General features: G+C 36.6%; 1 protein-coding gene across 1 annotated transcript; it reads left to right on the forward strand.

The window, feature by feature from the left end:
• On the forward strand, nt 1-15,639 carry LOC144446875 (histidine N-alpha-methyltransferase-like). Its single transcript, XM_078136720.1, has 7 exons — nt 1-37; nt 434-595; nt 11,302-11,517; nt 13,201-13,344; nt 13,495-13,698; nt 14,178-14,444; nt 15,458-15,639. Exons 1-7 carry the CDS (start codon nt 1-3, stop codon nt 15,637-15,639), a joined length of 1,212 nt encoding a protein of 403 aa, XP_077992846.1.
• The last annotated feature ends 553 nt before the right edge of the window (nt 15,640-16,192 follow it).

Genomic DNA, 16,192 nt, shown 5'->3' on the forward strand with positions numbered 1-16,192 from the left:
ATGGATTCCAAGAGCTATCATATTGAGGAGAACAACAGTACCAGTAGCGAGATTATTTCGTCCATATTACCTGGCTTACAATCAACTCCAAAATATGTATGTATCTCACTGGTATATGTTTGACACACTCGGATTTTAGTTCTTTGATAAGATTACTATGGAAAGTCCATACTACCAACTATATTGGGCAGATCCTCGATTCTGAAGGTACGTGCTGTTAAGTTTTTTTTCCAATGAGTACTGCAATTGTCCCTAGCAGCTCAGACCACTCATATAGTGGTCTGAGCTAGCAGACAATATCACGCTACACAAAAAAGCAGGGAGGGCATGGTCATGAATAAGAAAACGTAGTTACTTCTTTGCCAGTTGTGGGTTCTTTTCGATTTGCGACCGATTTTCGGTCTATAATTTTAGGTGTAATGTTATTTTCTAGTTTGTGATAACGTTTCAGATAATATAGTGTCATCTTTGGGAGAATCTGTGTCAGTGTTGTCTGAACTTGGAGCTGGTAGTTCTACAAAGACACAATACATCATAGAGGCATTACTGAAGCGAAGTGAAAGATTAACATTCGTACCAATAGATGTAGCTGAAGGTAAGTTTTGAGTGTTGATACCTTACATTATAAAGTTTAAATTTGAATGCACCTCCCTGAATGCATTTCCATGAAATCAAAGTTCTTCAATTTTCGGCATTTGAAAGCATGAAGCTGGTCCTTTTGGAATAATAAAAGAAATGGGAGAGGAGTAACACATTTAACAATTTTATATCCGAGGGGCATTCTACGTTAAACTTGATGTGTGTCTATTTCTTTAGTTTTGTCAAATTGAATATATAAATGGAGGGGGGGGATTTACTCTCTACACCCCCGTACAAAGACACAAAATTGTTAACTGATACATTTCCATTAACATGAACAATTTTCCTCTGCTAATAGCTCTACTAATTGCCTCTAATAGCTTGATTATTCTACAATATAATGCATTACTAGGTAGTGTGAATGGTTAGCTGCAATTTTATATTGCAAATAGAGACCCGTCATTTCTCATTTGATCTTTAGTCAGATTCAAAATAAACTATAATTGCTTATTTGGCTTAAGTGATGTTAGATTTGAAACATTCATCATCTGTCAGTATTCATAAAAACATATTTGATCCTCTAAAGAGTCATCCATATTCTTTTTAATAAATAGTATTACTGTGTAAGGATGGTTTAATTTTAGGCAACCCCCTCTTCCATCTATCTGAGTAGTGAATACCATCCCGGGGGATGGGGAAGCCAGCAAATTCATTTACCCCTACTCCATATTATGAATAGAAAACTGTCTATCTGTGGCAGGTGAAAATGGTGGATTTCTCGTTGGAAAAGACCTGTGCAGAGATGAGAACCTACTGCAAATGTATGATCATCTGGGCACTTTGGGAACCTTTTCCATGAGTGCTTTAGATCGATTAAACAGAGAGTTCATTGCTAATTTACGACATGAAGATTTCACCGTGCACTGCAAGTATGTCAAAAGTGATGACAAATGTTTATTTATTAACAAATCTCAATACATACAGATTGGTTTGATGAGTACAGTAGATCAAACAGTTCACTTAGTTAGGTAGTACAAATTACTATCGGTCACTCAAATAGGTTGTAAAGGTCATTGTACTCTGCAAGCATAATTACAGTTTGTGGTGCAGATAAAATTGTAGTGACGATAGTACTACTAGTAGTAGGGTGGTGGCGTTAGGGACGTTTTCCTATCAGGAACTATTAAACATTTGCTCAACTTGTCAACTCCCATGTAATGATTCATTGCTTAAAGTACGATAGTGCTTTCTTATAAAATAATTTGTAACATCAGGATTTAGAGTCGGACAGATTATTGCCTGAATCAGGATAATTTACGCAGCATATGAAACAAAATTGTGTGTGGAGGGGGGGGGGGGGTGTTTTTAAAGTTACCAGGGGGGGGGGGGCATAGGGACAGGTAGTATTTTTTCGACTGCTTATTTGATTAACAGGCTAAAAATAATAATGCTGTGACTTGAATATATTTCCCCTACATATATAGTATATGGTATACAATACATTTGTAGTGTGCTTTGTGTGATGTTTTCCTTTTTATATTTATATTTCATATATATATATATATATATATATATATATATATATATATATATATATATATATATATATATATATATATATATATATATATATATATATATATACGTGTATATGCCTTAACGTCATTTTCTAGCTGACAATTAAAAAGATGGATGTTATACATGCCCCAACGTTGTTCACTAACTGACCATTAAAACGGTGGATGTTTAAACATGTCTACCTATTCCAAATAGAAACGTGTGAGCAAAATACAATAAATACTAAAAATGAATACAAGTTACAACTCGGCTTCGGCATTTGTGTTATCTATAGCCTCAAATTGTGCAAGTCTCTTAGTTTCGTATGTTTTAATTCGACATTATTTTTCACTTCTCTGGCGACTTGACTTGTGACCGGGTGTGCTACATTTGTAATTAAGGTAACGTATGTTCACTTATTTTTTGTTGCATATCACAATACATGTATTGCACTACTAGGGGTATTATTATTTAAGACAATTCTTTTACAAACAGCAGCAAAGAGCAAAGTAGCCAGAAAAAGAAGAAAAAAGTTTCATATCACCACAAAAAAAGAGTCAATTGATCAATATCACACACAAAATAACTTTTATTGCACCACAAAAAATGATCATTCAATCGATCAATCAACCAATTACATGCTCGCTGAACCCTTTGTTTCATAGTAGAGAAAAATTCACTCTTCAGAGTCTTCTCTGCGAAATCTTGAAATTACGGAAATTGATGGGGAACATAAAAGAATTACTTATCAGTCTCTGCATCATTCCTTTAGCAGTACTGGAAAGGGGACTTTCAATCTGCCTGGATAAATTACCCTTTTTAAGGTTTCATACTTTATTTGCCAGAATTAACTGTTTTGATATTGTCGATTATTTTAGTGGACTTGGTTTAGCATTGTTGAAGCTCTTAAATTTGGAATAAATCCCCCATGATAATGGTACTTTAATTCAATAATAAATGTAATTTCCATCCAAACTGTAACCTTACATTCTTAGTGGGGTCAATTTATCTGTACAGGAAATAGCATACTACCAAACCAGAAACACTGTAAATTTTGAATTAGACAACGTGATGTTTTTTTGTATACATTTACACAATATTTATAATATGGTTACGAATTACACAAACAATATACAGGCACTGATAGCGCGAACACACATGAAGTGTTATATTTTTATGTCACTGTGAACGAACACAAATAAACAGTTTTGGGTTTGAATCTTCCTTGATTCATCCAACAGCGATGTCGAAGGTACAGCTCTGTTTACAATTCAAGGCTATTCTTTCCATAGCAAATTGTCGCTTCAAAATGAATTGCGGAATAACGCTAGTGTCTGTGTGCAATGAGATAATTATATCAAACAACATTTTAACCAAAGACAACGTCGAACACAATTATTGAAAGAAATATCTTCAAATAGTGGATCTTAAACTGCGTACCTAGTTTAATAGTTTTTCAGGGGCACCAAATATTCCAAAAAGAGATCTGCCGTTTTATCAGTATGAAATGTTTTAATATAAGGAACAAGATGTAAATGAGATCGAGCGCATCTTCGGAGTCACTGCATGCAGCATAGCAGGCGACCTCACGTTGAACGACTTTTTCTTTTTTTTCTTTTTTTTTAAGTTTCACTCGCTGACATTATAATTGCGACTTGCTTCAAATAAAGGAGACTTTCAAGACTACTGTTACTCGCGGAAAATGCACAGTGCATGTGCGCACTTCTTTTGTACTTTCCCGCACAAAGAATTTTTATTTGCTGCAAAAAGTAACAATTTTTAACTGGACACATTTTAATTCAAAGTTAATCAGGCATACAATAGCGATATAAGATATATATTAGCCATGAGTCAGTGTACAGTCACTTTAGTGAACTATCCATTGAAATCGCGCATGCTAGGAATCGTCACGTAAATAACGATTTTAATAGCATCGCTATGTATTCAAAAAGTAGCTTTTTTTCTTGCTTTTTTCCAAAATCTCAGGGGGGGGGGGGGGGGGCAGCTGCCCCCCTTGCCCCCCGCATGCTACGGTACTGAAGATTACGGTCCGAGGAGGGAAATGACATTCTATCGATTCATTGCAATGCTGTACCATTGTCTTGTTTAGCAGCTGTTACAGCGGTAGCGAGATAGTGCTACGGAAGTCGACTTTGCACTAACTCCGACCGACACGCCACTCAAGCAATAGATGTTTTGTTGAGTCATGATGGGTGAATGGTTAGCGTGACCGGCTTGGAATCTACAGGTTGCAGGTTCGAGCCCCGTCGCTGCTTGCTGTTTGTTTCTGAGTGGCTAAAGTCCTTGGGCAAGATTTGAACCACGACTGTGCCTCAGTCAACCCAGCTGTATAACTGGGGACCTGGTAGGATGTAGGTTGCAATGTGAAGGCTTTAATCCTATGCGCTTAAATGGCTGCAATGGATTGTATGCTCCCCGAGGAGTTGAGGAAGACTAAAGGGCCGTTGTGCCGTTCTGATCCGAGCCAGGGGAATAATTGTAAAGTGCTTTGAGCACGGAGTGGGAAAGCGCTATATAAGAAACCAACATTATTAACATTATTATTATGTTTTGGACACCCTTTTCTACCTTCCCGCCACTGCAGCTAGCATATTTATATAGTAATAAAATTCACGTATAAAATGTGTGATAGTGAGGCGTAGATATATATTCAAATATGCAAATGGTAGACGTTCTACCTGAAACAAAAACAGAAATATTCAAACCTCACGAAAAGTGCCTTCATATTTACCATGGCACAGAGATCGTGCTCCGATCCGACACGTTTTCAACTAGTGCCTCCTCAGAGTACGGAGTCTATATAACTACATGTAAAGCTATTGCACACCATTATTTCAGATTCCGATTGCGGAGTCAATTTTTACTCTTTATCACAATGCTATATGATATGACAGTTTGTTGTGTCATATGTCCCTCCTAACAGCAACTCCATGCGCCTAAGAGTGGCCCTATATTTTTTCTCTTTCTCATTACTGTACCATTACAAATAGGCTTATGGGTCGGTCGGTCGGTCGATTAAAAAAGTCATCATCATGTAGTTGCTACTCTTCTCTTTTCCTCCTTGATGTTTTCTCTTTGTTGTTGATGTCGGAGGGTTGAAACTTTGTATTGGGTCGGCCGGATAATGAAAACAAAAACAGAAAAAAGAATATACGGTGGCCCACAGGTGACAGACGAAAACTAAATTTGTGCTATAAATAATTGATTTTTGAGGGCAAAGTATTTAATAAAAGGATAACACTTTTATTTCATACGACAAAACATTAATTTCTTGGGTCAATATAGAAATATCAAAGCAAAAAACTACAATTTCTGTGACAAATAAATTCTTTTTACGGAGCAGAAAATTAATTTGCGAAACGAAAACTTTTATTCGTGTGGCCCAACCTTTATTTTCGAGTGATAACATTTAAGTTGCGGGATAAAATGTAAATGTCAAGCCGGAATATGAATTTAAGTCCCTTACAATCTTATACTCTGACTGCAGAAACAACATTTGTCACTATACAACCTCCTTTTCTTATCGACGAGATTTACTTAACACAGGATGCAACATTAATGTTTGGGGACGAAACATTAATACGCGAGGACAAAACTTTCTTTTTGCTTGACGGAAGTTGGACTGCATGACGGAAATTGATTATATATCCCACAATCCTCGGCACACTCTTGGCGGCTATTTCAACTTCGCGACCAGCACTATATCTGATCATGTCAAGTGGTAAACACATCAATTGTTTCCAGTGTATAATTTTTTCTCTGTCTGTCTGTCTGTCTGTCTGTCTGTCTGTCTGTCTGTCTGTCTGTCTGTCTGTCTGTCTGTCTGTCTGTCTGTCTGTCTGTCTGTCTGTCTGTCTGTCTGTCTGTCTGTCTGTCTGTCCGTCCGTCCGTCCGTCCGTCCGTCCGTCCGTCCGTCCGTCCGTCCGTCCGTCCGTCCGTCCGTCCGTCCGTCCGTCCGTCCGCCCGCCCGCCCGCCCGCCCGTCTGTCTGTCTGTCTGTCTGTCTGTCTGTCTGTCTCTATCTCTGTCTGTCTGTATGTATGTATGTCTGTCTGTCTCTTCTGTCTGTATGTCTGGCTGTATGTGTGTGTATGTATGTATGTCTGCCCCGCCCCTCTGTATGTCTGTCTGTCTGTCTCTATCTCTGTCTGTCTGTCTCTTCTGACTGACTGGCTGTATGTGTGTGTGTGTGTGTGTGTATGTATGTATGTATGTATGTATGTATGTATGTATGTATGCATGTATGTATGTATGTATGGCTGACTGGCTGGCTGTCCGTCTCTCTCTCTCTCTCTCACTCTCTCTCTCTCTCTCTCTTTCTTATCTTTATCATCCGTTATCATAACAATTTAAAGCACACTGTGGGAGAGGAACCCCTCCGATACCCTCCCCACAAGCTATCATGGATGATGCTGTTTCTACCCAAATCAAAATTGAAAGAAAAAACCCTGCTGGCCAAGTATTTCAAAGTGTAGATTACAGCCCAATGTAAGACATTTTGTTGCATCTATTTGGGTAATGAAATTTTAAATCTTATATTGTAATGTATGGACGCTGAAGTCGATTGTCACTTTTATTCTAATGCAGTGTACCATATAGTTGTACGGAAGTGGGGGTGGGTTATAATTACACATATTAAAATGTGTCGGGGGTTACGAAAATTATGGGGGGGGGGCCTACGAATTCTTTTGACCAAAATATTTTCTTTCCCCCCCCCCTCCTCCCTGCCGTACATTCTAACCGTAGCCTTATGTGATGAATACCCGTGACATTACCCAACCCAATGATTAAGAGGACGCTTTAAAGTTCCACAAAGATCTTGTAAACATTTGGCATTTGAGATGAGGGACATACATGTGGGTATAATAAATCTGATGGCACGGGTTCCTGCAACATGACGATCGCGCAAACATAATAATCACTCCCGTGTTTTGTTATAGAAGTCAAAATGCCGCGTGAATCCATAGCAATTAAAAAGTGTTTTTTCAATGTCCATAAATAAAACCAGTTATCAGTACATTGTAAATGACATTTCGTCCTATAAGTATCTTTTAAAGTTTTGGTTGTGTGTTAACGTGGGCAAGTAGTAACGATATGAATACATAAAAACAATGGGTGAATCTCAATTATAGATCTTGATAAAACTAACTTCCTTTTTTCCAAGGGATTTTGTTTACGGAATCTTTTGATTTCATTGTATGTAAGAGGCATCTCAAAGTATTCATTTTAGCAATAAATAGAATCAAGAAAAGATGCTATTGTTTGCAGCGTGAACAGCGCCACCAGGCGACTAAACTGAGAACATATACAATAGCGTCATTGATGTGTATTGTAACACAATTCTAACTTTTTAAGGACTGGTGGTTATATTAATTGTCTTTTCAAAAGTTGGAGTCCATTATCCCCATGGAAAGTGAAAATCTCATTTTTGACATCAATTTCTTATATTGGGAGCATACATCACAATACATCATGGCCTTTTAATAGTACATGTTTTGCGTGTGATTAAAGTTGGTGATTAGATCAAATTGTACTGAATGCTGGTGCTTCCCAAGGTTGCGTGTTGTCACCAACATTATTTTCAATTTATACTGATCACATGAGATGTAATTCTGCAATAAGTTGTCTGTTTAAATTTGCCGATGACATGGCACTTGTTGGTCTGTTACTTGATGAAGCTCTTTAGCTGAATATTTTAAAGAATTGGTGTAAAGACTGCTTCTTAGAAATGAATGTTTCAAAAACAAAATAATTAGTTGTAGCACATAAAGTAACTGACCAATTTACACCTGTATCAATGAATGGAGACTCTGTTGAAGTTGTTACTAGTTTCAAATACCTTGGGTCAATTCTTGATGGCAAGCTCTCCTTCGCCGAAAACACAGACTATATTGCGAAAAAAGCTCAACAGAGACTATATCTCCTTAGGAAATTAAAGTCATTCGATGTCAGTCAGAACGTGCTGCAATTAGTGTATAGGTCTATTATTGAAAGTGTTTTGACTTTCAATATAATCTTTTGGTATGGTAATCTCACGGTTAAAAACAAGAGTAAACTTTGTCGTATTGTAAATACAGCAGAGAAGATCATTGGCTGTCGTCAAACAACACTGGCATGTCATTATCATACGGCAGTTAACAGGAAAGGCCAGAAAGTAGTCAACGATTATATGCACCCCTTACATAATTCTTTCACTAAGCTCCCATCTGGTCGCCATCACAGAATGCCTCTTGCAAGGAAAAACCTTTTTTAAAAATCGTTCGTTCCAACAGCTGTGTCTATTTTAAACTCACTGTAAAGTCCTTTTAAACTCACTGTATGTATATGTATATATTGTACTTGTGTAAATTGTTTGTAAATTGTGTTTTGAGCCGAAAGACAAATTTCCGGATAATAAATTTATTGAATTGAATTGAATTGAATTGAATTGAATTGAATTGAACAGACAGACAGACAGCCAGACAGACAGACAGACAGACAGACAGACAGACAGACAGACAGACAGACAGACAGACAGACAGACAGACAGACAGACAGACAGACAGACAGGCAGGCAGGCAGGCAGAGAAAAAAAATTATGCACTGGAAACAATTGATGTGTTTACCACTTGACATGATCAGATATAGTGCTGGTCGCGAAGTTGAAATAGCCGCCAAGAGTGTGCCGAGGATTGTGGGATATATAATCAATTTCCGTCATGCAGTCCAACTTCCGTCAAGCACAAAGAAAGTTTTGTCCTCGCGTATTAATGTTTCGTCCCCAAACATTAATGTTACATCCTGTGTTAAGTAAATCTCGTCGATAAGAAAAGGAGGTTGTATAGTGACAAATGTTGTTTCTGCAGTCAGAGTATAAGATTGTAAGGGACTTAAATTCATATTCCGGCTTGACATTTACATTTTATCCCGCAACTTAAATGTTATCACTCGAAAATAAAGGTTGAGCCACACGAATAAAAGTTTTCGTTTCGCAAATTAATTTTCTGCTCCGTAAAAAGAATTTATTTGTCACAGAAATTGTAGTTTTTTTGCTTTGATATTTCTATATTGACCCAAGAAATTAATGTTTTGTCGTATGAAATAAAAGTGTTATCCTTTTATTAAATATTTTGCCCTCAAAAATCAATTATTTATAGCACAAATTTAGTTTTCGTCTGTCACCTGTGGGCCGCCGTAAGAATAGGGTGACCCTAATAAACTGAAGTACGTCAGACAACAATTTAGCATTTCATGGTCATCTGATTTTTTAATTTTACAGTTAGAGAAAGATCAGTACACGCGATCACGAGATATAATGGTCAAAAAACAAATATTGATCATCTCAACTGAATATGGTAGTTGATTCAGTACATTAGGCGTCCAGCCCCTTTGTAAAAAATGAAAATAAATATAAAAATAAATGTAAACATACAGAAAACAACCGAATTTTAAGGTTATAAGCCATTACAATTGAGGAAAACATCACAGACGCAGAACTAAATGTTTCAGATGACAGTAAACATAACAAAACATCACATTTGCACTCTAAACGTGTACCATTATTTACTTTGGCCAGGAGTCAGACACGATTAGCATAGCTATTTTCTGACTCCTGTTATCCGATCTAGTTTGCTTTTCCTGTATTTACGTTTGTATTGTACTTATTTTTGATCGGGTAATAAAATATATATCATATCATATCACATAAGCTGAATTACATGTTTTTGAGAATCCCTTTCCTTAATGTAAAACTATATGCAACATCTAGATTAGATTGTGTGTCAGAAGTACATGACATTTAAAATTTGATGAAAAATAATATTGAGCAATAAATTACATCTAGGATATTTAAATACAAGACAAACTAGACAAATTAAATTCGTTTTCGACAAGATTGAGATCGCAATGTTGACAAATACGTTCATTTCTTTGCAAATTCACATTTCGACCACTCTCAATACGGAGCTTGTGGTCAGAGACATGAAATTTCCTGAACTCCTGAGTTCATTATCAATAACAAAAAGGTATTGCAATAGGTTTTGTAAAGACAGTAGGTATCTACTTTGGGTAAAGAATATATGTCTGTATGCCAATTTTGGTTATCGATGTCAAATAACCTTTCTTTAAATTCAGAAAAGAAAATACTCTCATTACCAACACTGTTCAATCCAGGCAATCTCAACACCAAATTTCATAAACTTCCGATAAATCGTGTTCTGACGCCATGTAGGAGAATTGGAGCAAATACATATTTTCTAACTACCTTCTGTGAACGTGATTGGATATCGATGTTCACTCTTGTCCATAGCGCTGCTATCAGCGATATCTAATCACAAACCGAATCAAGATATATGTATTCTCTCAAGTGACTATGGCGGCCTCAACCGATCAAGCCATTCAAAGCAAACTTCCTACTGCACATGCTCAATAACCATCCCTCTGCAACAAGTTATATTTTTTTACAATGTCCTTTGTGGAAGTTAGCTTACTTCCTTTATCCTTTCAATAAAGTTCAACTTCTGTTCAACAATTGTCAATAACACTTGACCAACAATTATAACAGCACAATGTCAATATCAGTTCCTTCTACAGGAGCACTTTATACATATGAAATGTTCATTATGTCCAAAGGTTTCCTATTGTAACAGGGATTCACTGGATGACACACATTCCAAATATTACATAATACATCAACTATGGGTTGGATATCATCCACGTTTCTATGCAAAAGGCATTTGTAATTGTTGGCATCCTATACTTTACCTGTACCTAACCGACAACTAACCTAATTTGACATACATTAATAATAAAACCCCATATTGGTCAAAGGGATGGACTTTACCGATCCTATTTCAGAGTGCTTTAGAAGATGTTTTGCCCCAGAGTATGCTCAGATTAATTACTATATTTTCGAATTTACTTTCAAAAAAATCTCTCTGCTTTTGAGTGACATTAAAAAATTAAATGTTCCATAGATAGACGGACAAACACAAAGACATCATAATTACAAGTGTCTTTTGCAAATATAACCAATAGTTATGGATACCAGTCTGATTAATCCATCAACAGTGAAAGATGTCTCCCTCAAATCATAGAATCCTTGCCAAAACCTTACATTATCAAATGCCATTGGCACTACTTTGCTATACCATTTTACCTTGTGTAGACATGGATACCAAGAGCCATCATACTGAGGAGAACAACAGCATCAATAGTGAGATAATTACTTCCATATTACCTGGTTTACAATCAACTCCAAAATATGTACCTCACTGGTATATGTTTGACACACTCGGATCTGAGTTCTTTGATAAGATTGCTATGGAAAGTCCATACTACCATCTGTATTGGGCAGAATCCTCGATTCTGAAGGCACATGCTGGTAAGGTTTTCAATTCAATCTCATTACAAAAGAAAGACTAACAAACAAGAAAATAAAACAAACAAACAAACAAACAAACAAACATTGTATTTCTGTTTTCAGAATATGGAATATTCCAAAGAGTTCTGCAATTGTCCCTAGCAGTCAAAATCACGTGACACACAATACAGGGAGGGTATGATTATGATTTAGAAAACGTGGTTACTTCTTTGCCAGATTTAAACTGAATGCCTTCCATAAGGGTATAGTCTTGCAATTTCAAGTCCAAATGAAAGTTACTTGTCAAAAATGTTGTTCAAATGCCCGCCTCCTATTCTCAGTACAGGAAAGCTTGCCATCCTTGACTTCACTCAGCTTTCGTAAGTTTCTGCTTCCAACTTTCATCAACTTTGTCACATAGCTTTTGTCAAGATTTTGTTGAGTGGCATGCCTTCACTGTACACTAATTATATACATGCCAATATATAGGTCACAAGTATCTTTACATTGTCGCGAACTCACTCAATGGACTACCGAATAGAAATATCGATTTTCAGTGTTGAAGGCAATTTTCATCCTAGGCTTGGTCCATTTTCCGCATTTTGACCTCATATATTTCGGTATAATTGGTAGATTATTACACTTGATAAATATGTGAGAGTGTATTTATTTCCTGAGATACCAAGCTACATAAACGATTACAAGCCTTGCAACAAACAGCGGTAATTTGTTATCGAGAGAAATCGGAAAAGAACACGGTAAAAAGGAGACAGTTCGAGGTCAATATAATACTTCCTGAACTTCTAATCGAAAACCTAAAAAGATACGATTTCTCTTTATTCATCTGCGCATTAGTGTGTGAAAGTTCAAAATGATATGTCCGTAGTTGACGTAATTGAAACAATGATAAGTATTTCACCTGTTTGTGAACTCCACGCCCATTGTAAACTTATTGAAAAACGCCATTTTGTTATCACCACAGGCCAAAGAATTGTTTTCTTTTGAGTTTGCATCACTTAAATACCCCGCCTCGGTCTTCTTTTTTTTCTGGTGTTTGTCCAGCCAATGCAAACTGCAGATCCAAGGAAAACACAAAATAAGTCTCCCTACATTAATTGCTACTTCAGGGAAGACAACTGCATAACTAATCATGAACAATTAACAAAAATACTCGCGTCGTCACACAACTTTAGGCAACGTTTCCTGACCAGAAACAACAACTTTCTTTTCTGTGGCCAATGAATCTAATTACTGAAAATATGCAATAACTTATTAAAACTAAAAGCTAAATCGATAATATTTTCAGGATAGATGCGCTTTGGAATCGCAAATGTATGTATCAAGTTATCAAGAATTCGAAGCGTGCATTCTTGAGATATAGCCTAATTACCGAAAACCATTAATTACGCAAATTGCTCATTAATATTCATGGTATGTTTACCAAAAACCTAATCAGTTCTTGCCATTCCCTACGAAACATGTGTGCCGTATTTCATTTGAATTGAGCCGGCTGTTTTGGAGAAAAGGATGACACAGACAGACAGATAGACAGACTTTTCTCCCCCTGAAGTATCTCCTTCCTTATGGAAGGAAAACATGAATAATTCTCGGTTATAGGAACTGCAAATACGAGTTTTTCGCTAACAAACATTGTATCAAATTCAAAATCGCGTGGTTATTTTCTAATTTGTGGTAATGTTTCAGGTAATATAGTGTCATCGTTGGTAGAATCTGTGCCAGTGTTGTCTGAACTTGGAGCTGGTAGTTCTACAAAGACACAATACATCATAGAGGCATTACTGAAGCAAAGTGAGAGATTAACATTCATACCAATAGATGTAGCTGAAGGTAAGAATTATATAACTGGATGGGGGGGGGGGGGGGCTTTACTCTCTACGCTCCCATACAAAGACACAAATATGTTAATTGATACATTTCCTCTACGAATGAAGATATCTAAAATGAACAATTTTCCTCTGCTTTTGTTTATCCTTGAAGAGTTTATGGAAGAAAATGGAAAACACCTGAGTGCAAAATACGATGCACTGGAAGTGAAGCCATTCCCTGGAGAATACTTGGAAGGAATTCGTCATATTAAACATGTTCAGCAAAGCAAATTAATTCTCTTTTTGGGAAGCAGTTTCAGTAATATACCGATGAATAAAATGAAGTCATTTTTACTACAAGTGAGAGATGCAATGGGTAAGTAGACGACCTAGCTACACCCTCTCCCTTTATGATGTCATCAGGAGAGGTTTTCTAATACACTCTTGCAGGAAGTTTTCACAAGATATTTCAAATTCGAGTTAACTTTATCACCCAAAACCATATGCAAGTTGTAGCAGTAATCAAAATAAGTGTGTTGAAGGCATATAATCTAAGCTTGACAGTAGTTTGACCTTACGAAAGGTTGGTCAGATACTAAACAGGAGTACTTTGTGCTTATTTGGCATAAGATGTATTAGATTTCATAAATATATCATTTATGAACTTGAATATATTTTAGTTCATCCTCTAACGAGTAGCCCATGTTCTTTCTAATTAAATGTTGAAACTTTTTAAATGTTTATTTTTAGACAAAGCCCCCATCTGAGCAGTGACTACCTCCCCCCTCCCAATGAAATTAATTTACCCTGACAATATATACTGTCTTGTTGATCCAAAACTTCTTTCTGTGGCAGGTGAAAATGATGGATTTCTTGTTGGAATAGATCTATGCAGAGATGAGGAGAAGCTTCTGCAAATGTATAGTCATCCGGGTTCTTTTGGGCCCTTCACTATGAATATCTTGGATCGATTAAACAGAGACTTTATTGCTAATTTACGACATGAGGATTTCACCTTGCACTGCAAGTATGTCAAAAGGGATGACAGTTGCGGATTTATTAACAAACCTCAATACATACAGCTTGGTTTGATGAGTAAAATAGATCAGACAGTTCACTTAGGTAGGTGGAATAACATAAAGCATTCACAATGTCAGTGTTCTGTCTGGTGTAGATAGTGATGTAAAAGCAGAGGATGTTTGGAAAGATATGTCAGCTTTGTATAGGAATAGAATAATAGCACCGTACCGTGACATTACCTCTAAAGATAGTGGCAGAGGTTATTTCGATGATGATAGTTGTGTGTGTGTGTGTGTGTGGAGAGAGAGAGAGATGGAGAGAGAGAGGGGGGGGGTTGTAGCAATGGAAGTGACATCTAACAGTACGTAGCTAGCAGTTGCAGTAGTTGTGGTGGTGGTGGTGGTGGTGGTGGTGGTGGTGGCGGCGATAGTAGTAGTAGTGATGGTATTGGGGTAAAAGACATTTTACTATCATGATATTTTTAAACATTTGCTGAATATTTCAAACACCATGACATTGTAAATATTCTTTGTTAACTATATGATAGTTCTATCTTGTAAAGCATGTTGTAACACTGTGATTCAGAGTCAGATACTTTATTCTATGAGTTAAGATAATTTACCACACATGTGAATATTTTGTTTGGGGGGGGGTGGTATTCATCTTGTACTTTAAGTTAATAATGGTGTGTCCCTTGCTTTAAGAAGTGAGGGGGCCAGAGAGACATTTGTTTAACGATTTCTCTCTCTCTCTCTCTCTCTCTCTCTCTCTCTCTCTCTCTCTCTCTCTCTCTCTCTCTCTCTCTCTCTCTCTCTCTCTCTCTCTCTCTCTCTCTCTCTCTCTCTCTCTCTCTCTCTCTCTCTCTCTCCAATCCCCACGAACAGAAACTGAAGAGTCCCTTCGTGGCAATATTGGTAGTATATGTACAATAGAAGTTAGTCCGTAGTAGATGTATGCATGGATGGATGGATGAAAACATAAAGAATTAGCACTTTGATGATCAGACACAATTCGATGCTATATTGAAATATCAAAATTACTAAAGTTTTATACTGTAGCAGAAGTAGTAACCGTAGTAATCGAAGTACATTATGTTTTTATCATTTCAGAGGCAGTTAATGTCGACTTGAAGTTTAAGCAAGGGGATGTATTGTATGGTCATGAATTGGAAAGTTTGAGCATAAAATGGACCTGGGAACAGTTTGCCAGTGTTGCTGAGAAAGGCAGCATGTTCGTGGACAAGAAGTGGACAGATAAAAACAACAAGTTTGGTTTGGCGATGCTGAAGCGATGTTAGAATGTGTCATTGCCTAATCATTATACTGAATCTAAATGATTCTCATGCATATGCATAATTCCTTTAGCAGTATTGGAAATAAGAATTTCAATATGTCTGGATAAATTACCTTTAATTTGAGGTGTCATACTTTACATGCCAGAATTAACTCTTTTGATATTGTAGACTAATTAATGGTAAGTGGATATTTTAGTGGACTTGGTTTAGCATTATTGAAGCTTAAATTTGGAATAAATCCACCATTATAATGCTACTTTCAATAATAAAATAAATTTACATGAAATTTGAACCTTACCTTCTTAGCGGGGTCAACTTATCTGTACGGGGAATAGCATACTACCAAACCAGAAACACTAAAGTTTTAATTAGGCGACATGATGTGTTTTTTATACATTTACACAATATTTTGGTTACGAATTACACAAACAATATACAGGCACTGATAGCGCGAACACACATGAAATGTTATATTTTTATGTCAATGTGAACGAACACAAATAAGAGTTCACCTGTTTTTGAATCTTCCTTGATTCATCCAACAGAGACGTTCATT

This window comes from Glandiceps talaboti, chromosome 15 (assembly GCF_964340395.1).
Source record: "Glandiceps talaboti chromosome 15, keGlaTala1.1, whole genome shotgun sequence".
In the NCBI taxonomy this organism is placed as follows: domain Eukaryota; kingdom Metazoa; phylum Hemichordata; class Enteropneusta; family Spengelidae; genus Glandiceps; species Glandiceps talaboti.